A 16989-nucleotide genomic window follows, 5' to 3' on the forward strand; every position below is an offset into this window, starting at 1 on the left:
TTCCCGTAAGCTTTTGCGGTGAGGGTGGGGGGGTGGGGATGGGGGGGGGGGGGGGGTTCCTGCCAAAACCATCGTGCCGATCAGGCCCCTCACGCTCCCCTCTGCCCCACCCTCGGAGGCACGGAGCCGGATGTGAGGGAACACTCTCCCCTCGGGCTCGCCCCGGCTCTCTGCACAGATGTACACGGGGAGGCAAACTTTCCCTCGCCCAATTGAAAGCAGGTGGAGCGTGTACTTTGGTAGGGCAGGCTGAGTTAAAACAGCACATCGGTGGGGGATGGCTAGCTTCGCTCAGCCCTCGGTGCAATGGTGCGCACCACAGTCTTTTGCGGAATGCAGACCGTGGCACTGCCGACTGGCCAGCATCTACAGCACAGTGCACAGTTGGTGCAGTGCCCATTTTGCATGGTGCACACTTGACACAGTGCACACTTGGAGCAGTGCAAACTCACAGTGCACACTTCACGTCGTACAAACTTGGAGCAGTATAAAATTGGTGCAGTGCACATTTGAGGCAGTGCACACTTGCCAAACGTGCAGTGTCTTCCTCCTGTGGAAGCTCAACTTGTGGACTGTTGCATGAAAAACACTGATGAATATTACTGGCATTCAAAAGAGGAAAAAGAAAAAATGTGTTTTCTTTAGGAAAGTACATGTGCATTTCCATGGGAGTAGCAGTGAATTTTGAGGGTCCTACAAAGTATGTGTCGCAATGTATGCTCACTCTGTGTTAAATAATGCAGGCCGTTCACACAGCGAGAGTTTAAGTAAAACTGAATACCACAAAGACTGCATACTCAGCTCTTTGAGCAGGGACATTCCTCACCATGGCTAAGACATAAAAATACAGTGGCTATTTTTAAGATGTGCCGAAAAAAGCCACATAGTCCCTTTCATTTTCTCCTTTAGTAACTCTCATACTCAAACTCATTTCTCCTGTTCTGCTTACAACCAATTTAAAAAAAGTCAGAAAAGGGGCCACAACTAACCAGGTCGACAAACTAGCATCCACACGTTAACAGTTTCAGGTGGATGGCAATCAATGGGTAACATTTAATAGGCCTGTGAGTTCTTGCTTGTACACATTTTGGCGTATGGAGTGGATTTTAAGCAACTCTAGTTTCCGACATTTAACCAGAACATATTTACATTAGGCGCAGAGTTTTGGCCATGCTGTCATTACAGTGTTTTCAAGTTCAAGAAAGGCTGAATGGAAACCCGACAGAACCCGCGGCCCTCACGGGCACCATTTTAGGCGTGAGGCCTCACCTGTCGCAGCGGTGGTCGAAGGACCCGAAGGAGTCGCAGCCGCAGGGCTGGCAGCTGGTGGAGCCGTTGGTGAAGTGCCCGTCCTCGCAGTCCTCGCACTGCGGGCCCACGTAGCCCGGCAGGCAGCGGCACTGGCCCGTTGCCACGTCACAGTCATACAGGTCCTCCACACCCTCGCCGGTACAGTTGCACAGGATGTCTGTTGGGAGACGCACATACACATGGATGAACTTTCTGAACAAGTAAGCTATAAATTCCACTAACATGCTCTAATTAACCTCTTTGAGGCAGGAAGAGATTTTTTCTGGTCTATAAATATTTAGTTGCTAACCAGAACGGGCAAATCTCTCATGATGAGTTGTAGGACGTGAAACCTATTGAAGGGTCCTGTGCAGACAGACCTTGCAAGCCTAGGACGGTGGACACAGGCCTCACCAGCCTTCCTTACTGACACTGGCTGCTTTGCTTTACTTTCCCTCAGCTCTCACTCTCTCCAAATTCGGTTTGTAGGAGCTTTATTGGCATGTCATTGGATGGTGCTGCCAAAGCAAAGGTGACCAGCACTCTCATTTCCAATTTCAAGGTATTTTCCTGGCATGGCATTAGAGGATGCTTGTAAAGCAAAGGTGACTAGAGAACACTCCCTCAACCTCTCTCACTCACACAGAAACAAACTTTTTTACAAATGGGTAAAATTCAGTATTTCTCTACTTAATAAAGCACTCTCAATATTAAGTATTAATATCAGGCATAAATCATGCTCCAACAGTTGCAAGAAAGTTTAGAAAAACCCAATACTGCTCAGCTTGCAGATCCATAGCAGCCCCAGTGGAAGTAGACCGTGACAGTGCTTAATAATGTGCCTGATGTGCAGAACCGAGTTGCGCATGGATGTGATGTCCATGAAATAACTCCCATCAACCTTTGCAACCTCACAGTAAATACCTGAAGGAGGAAGAGAGTGATATAACCAATACAGCTAGCTAGTGTTTATGATTTTATCGAAGTTGGTGGCGAGATGAGAGCTCTTATTACTGTACAGGCTGGACACAACATTGAATGCAGGCATAATTTGAATCTAAAGCTAAATCAAGCTGTTTTCTTCTGTTGACAGATGTGTTGTGCAAACTGTTTTGCACATTATACTTTGGAAATATTTTGGAAAATACTCCAAAAACACGGTAAAATGGCATTTGATCAAAGCTAACCTTCTCCTGGGAAACCTGTCCTAATTCCACCTAAGAATCCCTTCAAGAAAAAGAAGCTGTATCCCTTTCTTTCCTGCTTCATAATGTGAAAACTGTTCATTTTCCAATTAAGGTATTAATGGAAGGAAATGTTGGGTTCAGCCATGCTTATGCCATCTCTGCTGTTCAGTATCAGCACAGTCCTGTCCAGCAGTCAGCATCTGTCAGATCTGCTGTATGGCTTGTCACCACAGAAACAGGAACGTAGCAGATATAATTAGCACCAGTGAACGGCACACATTTTTCACACCAGCTGAAAGGAGGAACTGGAAAGGAACAGCAGAGGTGACCTTGTCAGCAATTACATTACATAACAGGAGCGAAACACAAAGGCACGCGCCTCCATTACTGTTTCAGCCTAAGAGCAGTGGGCGGGTACCGCACGCTGACACCTTTCTGAAGCCTCAACAAGATGTGAATGGTAGGTACGAGCAGTGCTTCATTTGTGTGGGATCCTGCTGGAACAGGACGCAGGATCTCTGTTTAGGACACCCTATGTTCCGGGAACTATTTGCATGGATCTGGCAACGCTTGAGGGGGAAGAAAACAAAATTTTAAAAAATCCATTCGTTGCATCCATGATATTTATTTTTTTAAATTCATTTATATTATATATTTACTTACATTAATTTATATTTTATATTTACATATAAATTACAAAAACAAACAAATAAATAAATAATATTTATTGATCACAGCAGCGGTGTTTTGTTGGCTATGTCTGGTCATTCGACACACTTTTGGCTGCCTGTGGCAAGACTCTCAAAATTCCCCAAGAGTCCCCACATGCTTGCGCCCTTAATTACGAAGATCCAATTAGGTTTGATGCATTTAATTGCCTTTAAGCTAACACAGATCGACCGTAATGAAACCAAATCTCCCAGCCGGAGGAAAATGGCAACACTTGAAAGAATTTAATTAGCCCTTAATGTGGCCAGAGAGTGTAAGGTGCCAGTCACCTGACGAATCTGCACAGGATGCCTGCTCAGTGGATATAAATTATTAAGCATGTTCAGGATTTGGAAATCAGTGATACAGTGTGACTGTGCACTGTCACTCAGTGTATACCAGCACACTGCGCACACCTTACGTAAGGAGCCATCTGTTTGGCGTGATTCACACTACATTACTTCAGCAATTAACCTACACCTTTCAATCATTGAATCAGCAAGCCTGGAGATGGGGATTCTGAATTTGTAATTACAAAATACATTAAATTATTTCAACTACGCAGAACAGAACTTACTGAAGAACTCTTTATTTTACACATTTCTTCCATTCTCTTTTTTGGATGCCAAACAATCACCACAAATTATTTTCTCCACACAGATTTTAGAAGTTCACTGAGAACAAGTTTTTACAACACTTTCATAGTTATTCAAGCAGCGCGGGTCACACAGATCAACACGTATGCCAACGTCCATCTTAGTCGGCTCATGAGACGCGTTGAACCGTGTGGACTGAGGAAACCTCCAAAATGGACGCAAGCGATAGAGGAAGCGGGGCCATGCAGCAGTCAGCAGCCATCAGCAGCCACACGCTACTTCACAAGGTCTGATTTCAGCCGCAGATACGCACATGCCACATGAAAGGCCGTAATTACGAATGCGCTGGGCAATCAGAGCCGGCTTTCCGCGGCTATCCCCTAGCAGGCCTATGTGTGCCTGGCTTTCATGTTTCCGAGGCCTTGATGGATCCCGCGCGCGGGGGTAAAAAAAAAAAGAGGGAAAAAAGAGAGAGCCTTTCAGGTTTAGTTTAAATGAAAATGGGTATTCACATCACCAAAGCAGGCAAATATTTCCAGTGCTGTATGCTGAGTGCACAGAGTACCCTGTGATGGTTAACATGTGTGAGGGGCTCAGACTGCTTTGATACCATTCAATTTTACCATACCCAACCCCCCTCACCCAACACACACTGCTTTACTGAACTGGTTTAGACCACCTTTACGGCTGGTCACAGTGAGCCAAGAATTTAGGACACCTAGAGTAAAGCATCCTTAAAGCAGAGAACCACTCAAGACAAGGCGGGATAACACAGGTATACATTTCTGCCTGTTTTTCTGTTGCTGGTTGAGTAAGGCCCGTGGGGACCAGACAGAGAAGCAATGTTCCTCCACCCCCTCCCCACCTCCCCCTTCTCGCCTGGGGATCACAGACAGCACCCGCTGCCCTTGGAAACGGCCCCTGCGGTTTCCGTGGGTAACAGTACGCGCGGCCCAAACTTTTCCCCTCAGCAAAACACGGGGAGGAAATTCCAGGCAGCCTGTGTTGTGTTATGCAATGCAGAAGGGACCGTATTTCAGAAAACAGGTAACTTTGGGACCTGCAGCTCGGGACCAACACTCGATCAAAAGGTCAGGAACCTTCTTTTTATTCCTCAAGCAGAACAGCACAACCTCACAAATGATTATTTTACTTGGGAGTACCTGAACGGCAGTTTGGGAGAAACGTGCCAACGTAAAGTACAAAATCATTTGCATAAGTTTTACCAGGTGCTGTAAAACTTCTTTTCTCTGTCTCTTATGCACGGTATATTTTTCTTGCGAAACGAGGAACAAACTAAAATTGCACCCTGTCCGGCTTGTCTGTGTAATTCAAGGTTGATTTTAAGAAAACATGAAACAGAGTGAGTTTCGTAAACACACCGTGGGCTTCCAGTGAGCTCACCTGCCTTTGATTCTTTACGTGGTGTTTTCAGTCTCGTTAGCAATCTGGTTTGGTAGTGGGACAGGATGTGCTAGAATTAAACCGCAAAAAATAAGCTTTTCCAGGCACACACTTTGTCATTTTTGGCCAGGCGGACAGCACTCCGTCTGCTTGAAGAAAACATTATCACTAATCCATTCATAATGGACTGCAGGACTTTTCAAGTGCAGGGCAGCAAGCACCTGATTTAGGAAAACCCTTTGTCTCATCTCTCTAAAAGACCAACAGTGATTAAACATAAAGTCTCATTTGTTTTACGGCATTCTCCAAGCATGGGGCTTTATCCCGCGTTTAATAATTGAGAGGGTAGTCTGTGGTTCAGTTTCAGTTTCATTTTAGTTGATTCATCACTATGCAGACATTTCTCTACACGATCCTCTGTGATTTAAGTGATCAGTAAACCTCCTCCAAGGCTCCTATTTCTCCATTTGCTCTAATAAAATACTCTGGCTGGTGGTGAGACAAATGTGTCACTGACAGGAGCAGGAAGTTCATCTTCTAGGCTAAAGTGATTGAAGATGCTCAACCTTGCTAGGTCTTGGATACACATCATTTACAAATTCCAAATGACAATTTTGGATTGGAGTTCTCCGTTCCCGGAGAAAATAAAACCCTGAGAAAGTGTTACAGGCACCAAGCATACACAAACCAGCCTTACTGTACTGTAGTATGCACACCTGCTATGTACAATGTTTGTTTGCTGTATGCGTTAGGTATGACAAATTAAATATGTGCCCTCAGCACACAAACTTCAATTATCTAAGCACTAACAGAAGTTATATTCATACAGTAAGGTAATTTCTCACAGAACACATCCAAGTGAACTAATTCGTGCTCGCCTTCCGAATGTGGGCTTCACTTGGACCGCCCTCTCCCCTGTACAGTGTGAGGGGTGCGGGGGGGGGGGGCAAGGGGAGGCGTGGTTCTGCCCCAGAGCCCAACGCTGCCCCCTGCCTTTAAGGGCTCCCATACTGCACTCAATTACCCGCACCGTTATAAAAAAAGCCCCGCCGCTCCTCCTAATGCTCGCAACAGGACCCCAGACTGTGAAATTAAAGTGCCTTATTTATTTCCCCGTGCGCATTTTAAGGCAGGTAATAAGAACAGGATTATTCCTCCACGGGTTTCCAAGTCCCCCAAGTGGGCAGTAAAGTTTGATTAATTTTTTTACCGAAGAACGTAAGTAACCCAAGACTCGAAGCTCAGCGCTTGGTGTTGTGTCTTGATGCTGTAGATTTCATAACACACACACAACACACACACACACGCACGCATGCACGCACACGCACACACACACGCGTGTACTCACACATATTCCTCAGAAAACCTTTTTTAATTTACGATATTTATCACTCTGCAATATAACAACCATGTGATTTTACAACATCATAATTTTAAAGCATGTAGGTAGCGCAGAGATTGGTTCTGATGATTTCCCAGTTACGAGACTCAATATAAAAGGTGTCAGCTTTCGGAAGGTCAAATAGCAGAAAGTCAAATTTCAGTCTCCTTTCAAGGTAAAACAGAGTGAGTCCTGACCAAGGTAGATGATCCACAGGAGGAGTTTTTTTAACAACAAACTGCATAATAAAACTACAAACCTTGGGAGATCCTAAGGATCACACTTTTCACAGTCTGCCGGTGCAGGCAGAAATGTCCTTATCTCAGCAATTTTATTACTTTTTGTTACCTTTGACTCACTCACTTTTCCCCTGATCTATATTTACTTTCCCTTGTCTATATTTACTACCCCCCAGCAGAAAAAACGTCAAAACATCCTGCTCACAAAGGCCTTCAAATGACTCCACCTCAGGCCGACCGCTCTTTCGATCGCATTCCACCGAATCGACTCCCCTCTCGTCGACCCTCCGGACGACCTTCAGCCCCTTGCCTCTCCCCCGGCTCCGGCCCAGCGACACGTGCCTGCCCGATCAGACCGGGCCCTCCCCATCGAGTGCCGCGAACGCGCCGTGCCCCGGGCCTGGAGGCCCACCGGCACCTCCGCAGCGCTCCGAGCACGCCCGCGGGAGTGATGCGGCGGGGGATTATGGGAGAAGACAGCCAGGCATGACTGGAACTCCGGCCTGTTTCCCAGAGACTTCACACACGCACGGTATTTTAGCAACCTGTGTCCACAATGGGAACACGTTATGTGTTGTTTTCTCTGGATGGGTTTTTTTTTGGGGGGGGCGGGGGGGGGGGACCTCACACAACTTTATTGCCGTTTCTGGCATGTTGCCCCCAGTGCACGTACGGGGTTATGTAACGGCGTTAGGGAGAGGTTACACAACACTGTGGGAGGGCCGATGCTCTGTCACTCTGTATCTGGGTGGGAGTGGGGGAAGGGACTGACAGGGGGTGGTAGGATGAACGGGTAAATGCTCTTCCCCAGCACACCGCCACCTTGTCACCCGTGATCACTATCACAGGGCGTGACGTCCCAACACGTCGTTACAGATCTCACACGGGATGGGGGCGGGGCCCCGGCTACCCAGCCTCCCAGCAGGCCCTCTCTGCTCCGGTTCAGACACGCCCACGTGCGCTTTAGCTACAATCAGAGCAGAGAGCAGCGGTACCAGGGGATCTTTACCAGACAGCAGCAGTTACTTACTGTAACTGAGGACTCCAGCCTGCCAAAAAGCAGAGAATGGAAGTTTAAACAGTGAGCAGGCTCACTCATTCCCCTCACACTTCTGTTCCTCTCCTGCACTTTATCTCCTGCACCAGCAGCACGCAGACCGGGCCGAGGAGGGAGACGTGCATGCACGATTACACTCATGCTTTTGCATCGCATTAAACACCCCTGCGATGCCCGCGACTAATCCGATATCCTGCGACTAAGTTTTTTTTTTAAGTTCCAGGGACAACAATTTGCAAGTTTTTCCACACTTAGCTGAGAGTGGCTGTGAGGGAAAAGGGACGGAGGGAATATTGAATACTAGAGTGGTCTTTTAGGATGCAGCAGCAGAGGTACACTTTTGAACAGGGTCGGGGGAGGGGCTCAATCGGAGCATATCTCTAAGACATACATGCCAGAGTCCAGTCAGATTCGGCGATCAGCTCTATATCCAGGCTTGACGACAGCATTTCCAGTGACTGGTCTCCCGTGCCCCAGGACATCTCTCACACTCCGCCCCCCCCCCTGCGCCACATTGCCCATCCAAAGCTCGCTAACCATCTGAGCATGTTTACTACACACACAACATCTGGGTTATATTAGTAGCAGCAGCATAAAATGAATTTATCAGCGTCGGTTGTGGTATCGGCAAATATGGTCAGACAAACATCAATTATTGCTATTACCCCATAATTTCCTTATCGTGCATCCCTAATGTTTACCACTCACTCCACAGACCGCCAGCCATTTTCATACCACCTTTTTTCTTTTTTAATAAATTCTGATTTTATCACCAATTTAATTCAATTTTCTCCCTGTCTGAAATGGCAGATTGCATTTGCAGGGCTATTCCACCGCTGCAATGGGCAAATGAGTGCACGTCTATGGTGCCAGCTCAGAGCTGCGCGGTCATGGTCTCAGAGAAGAGCGCTCCACGCACAGGAGCTGCAGGCAGACTGCGGGAGCCGGATAAGGCAGAGTGCTCCGCTCACCGATGTGCTCTGAGGTGAGGACAATCCCGCCGACCGACCACCTTCCCTGTGCCGCGCTACGGTCAAATCCGCTCCCGGCTACTGTCAACACCGGCGCGGTCATTACTTGATACCAGACCACCGAATCAAATCACAGCGCTGAACGAGTGCTTTAGCTGGAGGCCCTCTTTTCTAAACAGCTGTTTCTCCATTAATTATCTCCCTTGGACAGAAATGTCTGTTGTCCATGGGCAATTCACAGGTCCATTTCTGCTTCCAAATCAAATGAAACTTGGTTTGAAAAGACTTCATTTCCCAGGATGGAGCTGAAAGCCGCGAGGCAGCAGGAGAGGTCCGTGCCCCAGGCTTGTTTTGCCTGGGCTCTGTCAGTCTGCTCTTTGAAGAACAACAAAAACTTCCCCTGCACTTGCTCCGCACTTTCGATTCCCCCTGCAGAGCCCGGTGACATCACCAAGCGGCAGACATTCCTCGCTGCCCATCAGATGCGGTAATGGCCACCGTTACCACGCCTGCCAAGCCTCTGCTCCACCTGACCCACCCGGGGTTCCTGATTGATGGACGCCGTTTCCACTGACAACACAATGGAGAAAGAAAGTACAGGAGACGGCCTGTGAGCACAGCAGGTAAAATCTTATCACTCAGCGCAGAACTTAACAAGGAAAAAGCCTTCCCAGGTGGTTTGTGATGATAATGCTCCTTCGGCTCTGCGCAGTAGCACAGGGGTGGAAATCAATCACGCTGGTTTCAGCAGGCCGGTATTGATCGCCATCACAGCTGGGACTTTAGTCCCGCCCCCAAGCTCCCCCACAAGGCAGCAGCGGCAGGCAGAAAGTCAAAAACGGTCCATCCAAAACTAACACATCAAACAGAGTTATTTATGGGGTGTTATTACTATTTCTTGGTGAGTTTTACCTAGCTCCCATGGACGAATAAGTTCTTACAGAATCAAACATGGCTCTTCACTAGATGGGAACCTATGGAGACATTCATATTTGTTTCATGAGGCTTGAAATACCAGATTAAAGCCTGCAAGCCTGCTCTCTTTGCGTGTTCATACGTACACACCATCTACTGCTGAAATGAGGATACAACTGGAGCCAATGTTACTTCAGCCACAGGGCAGATATTCATAAGAGGTCAGAGGCCAAAACAATTTGTGCTGACGTAGACATGTGCTTTGTTTTGTTAAACCTTTCTGACTGAGTTGACCAAGTGTTCACTGACCGAAATGAAGCCACACATCGCTATGCGGTTTATTTACGGAATGAGGAGAAGCACATTTTGGCTTATGGAGCACATCTAAACACGCTTGTAATGTTTTTTTAACATTATCGTGCTGTCATCACATGTGAACTGCAAATCATGATGGAGGTAGAGCATGAATGCACTCTTCAACTGCAGAGCAGGGTCAGTAGCACAGAAGAGTGAGCAATGCCATGTCAATGCAGAATTTTGAATTTGAATTTGAGAGAGAAAGATCAAAAGAGAGAGAGAGAGAGAGAGTACACGGTGGAAGTGGTTTTATTTCCATCTTACTAACCCACACTGGGGTGTAACTAAGCAACCCACTTGCTTAGCTGATAGGTGGTTGCGTACCCCACGAGAGCCACTGGGCCTGGAGGTATGGAGATGATTTCCCAGAGGGGTCTCTGGAAACTGATGGCAGACAGAATCTAGAGCTTAAACAAAGTCTGTACTGGAATAAATTGCCAAGTCACGGCTCATGCGATTAGCATTGTGAGTTAAGACATAGCTGATAGTAAAACATGGGATACTGCTTTGTACACACTAAATGTTCAGTGTTAAATCCCTCTTGGACTCATATGTACCCTGTTAGAGTTGAATTAACACTGGACATTTCACCTTGTAAGGAAACATTGACCATTTTCCAATCTAAGAACCAAATGAGCAACAAAGCAATTGCAGCCATGACAGGTTCATTTACAGGGGGACTGCACCCTAACCTAGCATTCGGATTAAAGACTTTTTCTCGACTTAGAAATAACAGTAATGAAACCAGAAAAAGCCAACTCATTTTATCGATTTTTTAACAGATACTCCCTTCATTAGACAGCACACCCCTCTGAAATGCAGCAATACAATTAGTGCTAGACAGCCACACTCTCTGGCAGCCCCACTGACAGAAGAGGCCATCACTGCAAAGCACTACAAAGTTTTTGTGCACTTGCTGTGAAAAACTGTGTAGCACATACGCTATGAAAGATATGTGTGAAGGCTGTGCACACAAAACTGGGTGTACATGTTGTGAGTGAAAGGCTGTGTACATTCTGTGAAGATAAGACGGCGCACGTTGTTAAATACAGTGTGCATGCTGGGAAAGTACGGCTCTGCTGTAAAAGACGCCGTCCGCACACTGCTATGGTGTTATGAAATTCTGGGCCCTGTCACAGTGGCTTCTGCCCACGACCAGATGGAATGTCGCTCGAGTCCAGATTTAAACAACAGCAAGCGAGTGCCAGACCAGAACTCCAGCCGTCTCTAGCCACCACAGTCAATTTCCTCCCTACGCTGCTCCTCCCTGTAACACTCAGTAAGGCTGCACCATGCCTGACAGAAAACATGAAATATGCGCAAAGGATGTCTTATTCATGTCTTATTTACTCTCACACACGTGCGTTATTCACTCTTTCAGGTTTTGGGTGAGGGGCAGAAAAGACGAATCACACGGACGGCGTGTGGCCCTGCTGACGGCCGGCGACCATTTTAGAGCCGTGCGCCGATTCCGCGCGGCTACGCCACTTCTGACCCGTGGCGGGGGCTCGAAACAGGAACCACAGCACTCTGCATTTCTGCATGCTCATCCATCCCTGACCAAACCCAGCAGAGGTACACTGCTGTGATGATGTCATCAGAATATTCTGCTGTGACGATGTAATCGGAACCTTTCTGCCGTGTTCCGCTTGAAGCTGCTGATCAAGGACGTCGCAGTATATCAGAAGACCTCCCGTATATCTCCTTTCTGATTTAAAAAAATGTATTTTATGAAGACGTCAGCCTACAGAGAAAGCCAAGCTGTGGCTGCCTAATTTCTCCCCATCGCCAAGGTTACCCCGGGTAGAGGGACAGACAATGACACTTTGCATTGTAGCGTTGTGGGGACACAATGTGAGCTCCACCCCTCCTCTTACCCATTTTCTGCTCCAGAGGAAAGACGCTATTTTGTATTGTCTGTGGGGCAGGCTGGAATTCCTTAGGATGAACATGCTGTATTTAAGAAAGGGTGGAGATTGTGTTTTGGGGGATTCTTGTAACACTGCTCCAACACTCCCTGCCATTTCTGGGGGATAAAGGCAAAACTTCATTCATATTAGCTTATCGTTACCCTTTTAATTTTATCGGCACTTGGGATGTTTGCTAAAATCGGCCCTGCAAGGCACATTGGACATCAGCAAAATTAGTATTTGCATGTAAATGTGCATATTTGTGCCTCTCCATCTCTCTAGCTCTCTTTCTCTCTCTCTCTCCCTCTCTCTCTATCTAGAACTCTACCTCTTTCTCTCACCAGTTTCTCTTCCCTCTACTGCCTCCCCCCCCCCTTCCTTCTTTTCCCTCTCCCTCTGGTCATTCTCTTCAGACAGTAATTATTTGCAGGTCCTTCCATGGCATCAGGCGATCTTCACGCAGATCGAGTAAGCCTTAATCCCCCGGGTGGGCCTGAAGGCCAGGTGAGGGGCAGCGAACAGGTGGGATAAATCACCTTTTCCCCCCTGGCGTGTAAGAGCAGCTCCACGCTAAATTTCCCCTTCAGAGATGAGGACTCATAAAGCATCTTGCGCGCTGCCAGCCCTACGATCGGGCCCATCTGCGGCCTACGTGCTGCCGCCGCAACAGAAGCATGCGCGCGCGCCGCATGCTCACACGCCGCATGCTCATGCCTTCCAGTCATCAATACCCACTTTGTAGCTCTGAAGGTCTTCCAGACCAATTCTACACACTGCAGAACACTGCGGATACATTTCAGTTCTCTCGTCCGGGGCGAATCCCAGAACTCATCAACATTCTTTACAAAACAGAAGGCGTTTATTAAAAATTCCGTGTTGATGAGCGCATATTATACGCATTACGTAATGAAGGAAATGGCACGCAGCTGAAAACCCTGCAGCATTGGCCTGAGGGGGTTCTGCTAAAATGGAGTGGGGGTGGGGTGACAGGGGAGCCATGCTCGGGTATGAGGGAAGTGATGAGGTCATCTGTTAATCGCCACAGTGTTTGGCAGTTTTCAGAAAGGAGGGCAACCACCCTAGCACATCTACAAAGGAAGATCTGTGTCGCGGTTACAAAGCTGAATCTGCCAGCACGACTTGAAGCTTCGAAAAAAAATATCAGAACAGGGCCAGTGTTCTGCTTTTGGAGAATTAGGAATGGGAAGACATTCCCAATTCATAGCGGTTCAAGTCACTATTTTACTGGTGGCCTGAACTCACTACATTGACTTGCCTCTAGTGGGACCTAGTATGGCTCAGCCTGCTCTGTGCTGGCAATGGGACATCCGTCCTGGCCATAGGAAATAATGCTAATAATTAAAAACATTCCAGATATTTAAAATTGGTTAATTGCTTACTCACTATGAAAAAAACACAGATATGTGTGCCTCCATGGCAGCGCTGCCAGTTTCTACGCGGAGTTGATCACAAACCTTCGGGTCGACCTCGTCAAAGAAAATCTCCTGCTGCACAACCCAGCGATGAAGAGACATCCGGTCCTCCCTCAGCACACTTGATTAAACAAGCGGGGCTAACGCCCATCGCTTTAGAGGCAGGCATTCAAAGCTACGGCCGCGCGGCGCGGCCAAGTTAAAGCCTGGGCAGAATTACAGGAAGTGGATTAAGTTTGTGGCATCCGTTAATGGCTGCAGCACTAGCCCCCGGATCGATGCTAATGGCGGACAGGGAGGATGGAGGCGGTGGAGGAGCCCGAAGTGGGCAGATTTATTGCACCCTGTGCTTTGTGTTTTTTCCCGGCGCACCTGCTTCGCTAATTGTCCAGCAAAGTGTTAGTGGTGCGCTTCCACACCCCAAAGCCAACACGCGAAAAACAGCCGACTCTGCATTCTGTCTGGGCACCAGAAGGGTTTCAACACCCAGAGCTCAACAGAGGAGAAAAGTACGGGTATACAAAAAAAACGTATCCAAGTGATAAAAAAATAAAAACAGTCCTGCACAAGCTAAATATAAGAAAACGATATTAATTTTGGCGTCTGGTCCCACGACAAGTATTAACTCCACAGGGCAAAACGTTTTCGAGACACACCAGTGAGCACTTCCTTTCATGTCAGGACCTGCATTGGCTGCTGTGTGTCTCAAGATTTTTGCCACCGGGGTTCTTGGTTGCTTATCCGGTTAAGCCCTGGTTCTCAGTGCAGCCATAATGTGCTCTGTAGACCAGATTCAAATCCTGACCACGTTAGTGCAGCCTGCTGCCAGGATTCCTGTAGGCCCACCCATGAATGCTACACCCCGGACCTTACAATTGATATTGGGTATTCCAAAAAAGGGAATATAAAAAACAGGAAAGAAAACTGAAAAAAGTACACTGGCACTGATACTGATGTTTTGATCCTGTCTGAGTTTCCTTTACTGATTACAAGAGAGACTGGACTTAATTAGTTATTGTCATAATGCCACTGATAGAAATGAAGCGGAAATTCCCAGCTGAGCTACTGACCAAGGAAAGGCAACATTCAGATACAGCACTGCACCATTTATAATATTTTCCAGGCCACAGAAGCCCATTTCGGGGATAAATATTAGGGCGTAGAGGAGACAGATGCCTTGGTCCCCACTGAACACCGGTGACAAGGGGGCTTGATGAATTTCCCCAGGAATTCAAAGCCAGGTTTCCGTGCCCAGAATCGTTCCCATCACAGCCACATTAGCTGGAGCTAAATCACCGCATTTGGCACGCAAAGAAAGACAGTGACTTGGGAACCGGGAAACAGACGCTCTCTTTGGCTCTTCAGTTAGCCTGGCCAGCGCCAAGCCGAGCCTGGCGACAGTTACTCAGCTTCGCGGGATTTTGAGCAGGTAAATGAACGGTACCATGGTGACAACGGGGATCCTGTCCTCTGGCTGTTCTTTCTGCGCAGTCAGGATGAGAATGCAAATTGACTAATTCTGTGAGAAACAGGGAGCGACTGGGTATCCCACTGCTCTGTTCTAGCCTCTATTCAGTGAGACACCAAGCATTAGCTTCCTTTTCATTATAAGTCCTGCTTCCTGATAATAAAAACACACACACACACACAAAAGGCAATAAAACACCCACTTTCCGTTGCTATTTTTCTCAAGATCTGCTATATCCTCTCTACAAAGGTCACACAGGATGAGGTAATCTATTGCGTGTAAGTACACACACGCACACGGCCACAAAGGCGACGCCCGATGCTCCACTGTAACGACACCTACTTCATTGTGATACCTCACACCAAGGACGACTCTGCCCTGCAGGGCACATTGCGCTCCGTCGACAGGAACCAGCGCTTTAAAAAAGGCCTCACAATGCAACTGCCGCTGCATCAGGTTTCCTCTCTCACCTCATCATGCACCTCTAAACGTCTGCTCCTGCAGAGCGGATGTGCGGTGGTTTACTCTAAGACTCCTCCTGCCGTCGTTTCAGATCGACACGAGGCACCTGCTCTTATGAACCATCGCTGCGTGCTCGCAGACCAGCCTTCTTTGACAGTTAACCCACATTCACGTTGGGATGGTTACTGAGTCTGGGTCAAATGAAAGAAGATATGTTTACTCCCTCATCCCCCACAAGAGACTCCGCCCCTTTCACGCCACAACAGACAGCAGACCACACTCTGACCACGCCCACAGTGCTGCGGGCAGGATGTCACCTGACAGGCCCATTCAACAGTCAAGACCGGCTTTCCCAGTGAAGAGAGTAACATACACACATATTACACACCAACACTTTCCAGTAGTTCAAAATTGGGAATTTCAGTAATGTAATTATTTTCCATGACCATGTCATTCAATAAGGGAACACCTATTCATATTTTTTAACCAATAAAATTGGGGGAGGAGGGGAGATGTTCCTCTTTCCCAAATCAGTAGGTGCTGAGTGATTAGCATGCTGTTTCATGACAACATGGTTTTTGTTTTCTGAGTGACTAAAGTCTTGACCTACATAGCTTGTGCTGAGAGACAGGAGACTCCACTGAATACAAGCCACCAATGAGTTAATGATTCTTTCTTCATCATGCATGTTTTTTAAAATAAAGTTCAGGGTGTTTCAATTAATTTATTTTAAAGATACAGTCTCTGGAATCTTCCTTGTATGTTATTTATTGCATGTAGACTGGAAAAATGAGCCAAATAAAACAGGAAGAAGAAGCGCAATAAATAAAGCAGTGAAAATATATATTTAAAAAACCTGTTAAAAAAAACATTTCAGAATGATATAAAGTAATGGCTGGAGTGCTGAGTGCAGCACAACCTGGGGCATTCTGCTAGCGCACACATTTCTGTCCTTGGGCACGAGGCCTGCGCTGATTAGGATAGATAAACACCTGCGCGCTGGAGCACAGCTCTGCTCCGAAACAGCTGAGGTACACCCTGTCCCCTTCAGTAGCTGTACCATGCTCACAATGATTTTCCTGTTCATGGGGTGACTGCCATTGAACATGAGGCCACACTGCACAACACACAGCGTGTGAAAAGCAAAGCACAGATTAAAACCCGTAATGTTAACGTTAACATATTTTATATTTATCCATTTTCAAGAATACAAGCAACACGTCTGAGATCCAGACTTTCCAATTAGCTGAAGAATATCCAGACCCATGGGTTCTGCAGTGATTCAACAGAATAATCGCACCAGCATGTGAGAAGCAGGGCCGTGTTGAGCACAGGCGTGTTCTTGGGGGCTTCACGCGGGTGGATGAATTGTGGCAGAATGGATTCCTGCTTGTGAGTGTAAACTCTGCTTGAACCTGGGAAAGCTACGCGTGTGTCTGCACAGACTGTTCATGGCCATGCTTTATTTGGGAAGAAATACTACAGCAGTCAGAGACAGTATGACCACGTGTCCTGCTCCCACTTTGTAGTTTTCATAAGCAAGTGCAGTGGAGTGGAGTGGAGTACAATATAACTCACTGTATACTGTCCAACTGTCTCTCCTGTGCTCAT

At 47.2% G+C, this 16989-nt stretch overlaps 1 protein-coding gene across 1 annotated transcript in view; it reads right to left on the reverse strand.

Annotated features, from left to right (window-relative positions):
* Positions 1-16989, reverse strand: part of LOC118206799 (multiple epidermal growth factor-like domains protein 9) — a 90112-nt gene that overhangs the window by 62519 nt on the left and 10604 nt on the right. The window contains exon 2 of the mRNA XM_035379874.1: positions 1270-1468. Within this exon, the coding sequence (XP_035235765.1) occupies positions 1270-1468 (199 nt within the window). The remainder of the gene's footprint in view (positions 1-1269; positions 1469-16989) is intronic.

The sequence above is a fragment of the Anguilla anguilla genome, chromosome 10 (assembly GCF_013347855.1).
Source record: "Anguilla anguilla isolate fAngAng1 chromosome 10, fAngAng1.pri, whole genome shotgun sequence".
NCBI lineage: Eukaryota > Metazoa > Chordata > Actinopteri > Anguilliformes > Anguillidae > Anguilla > Anguilla anguilla.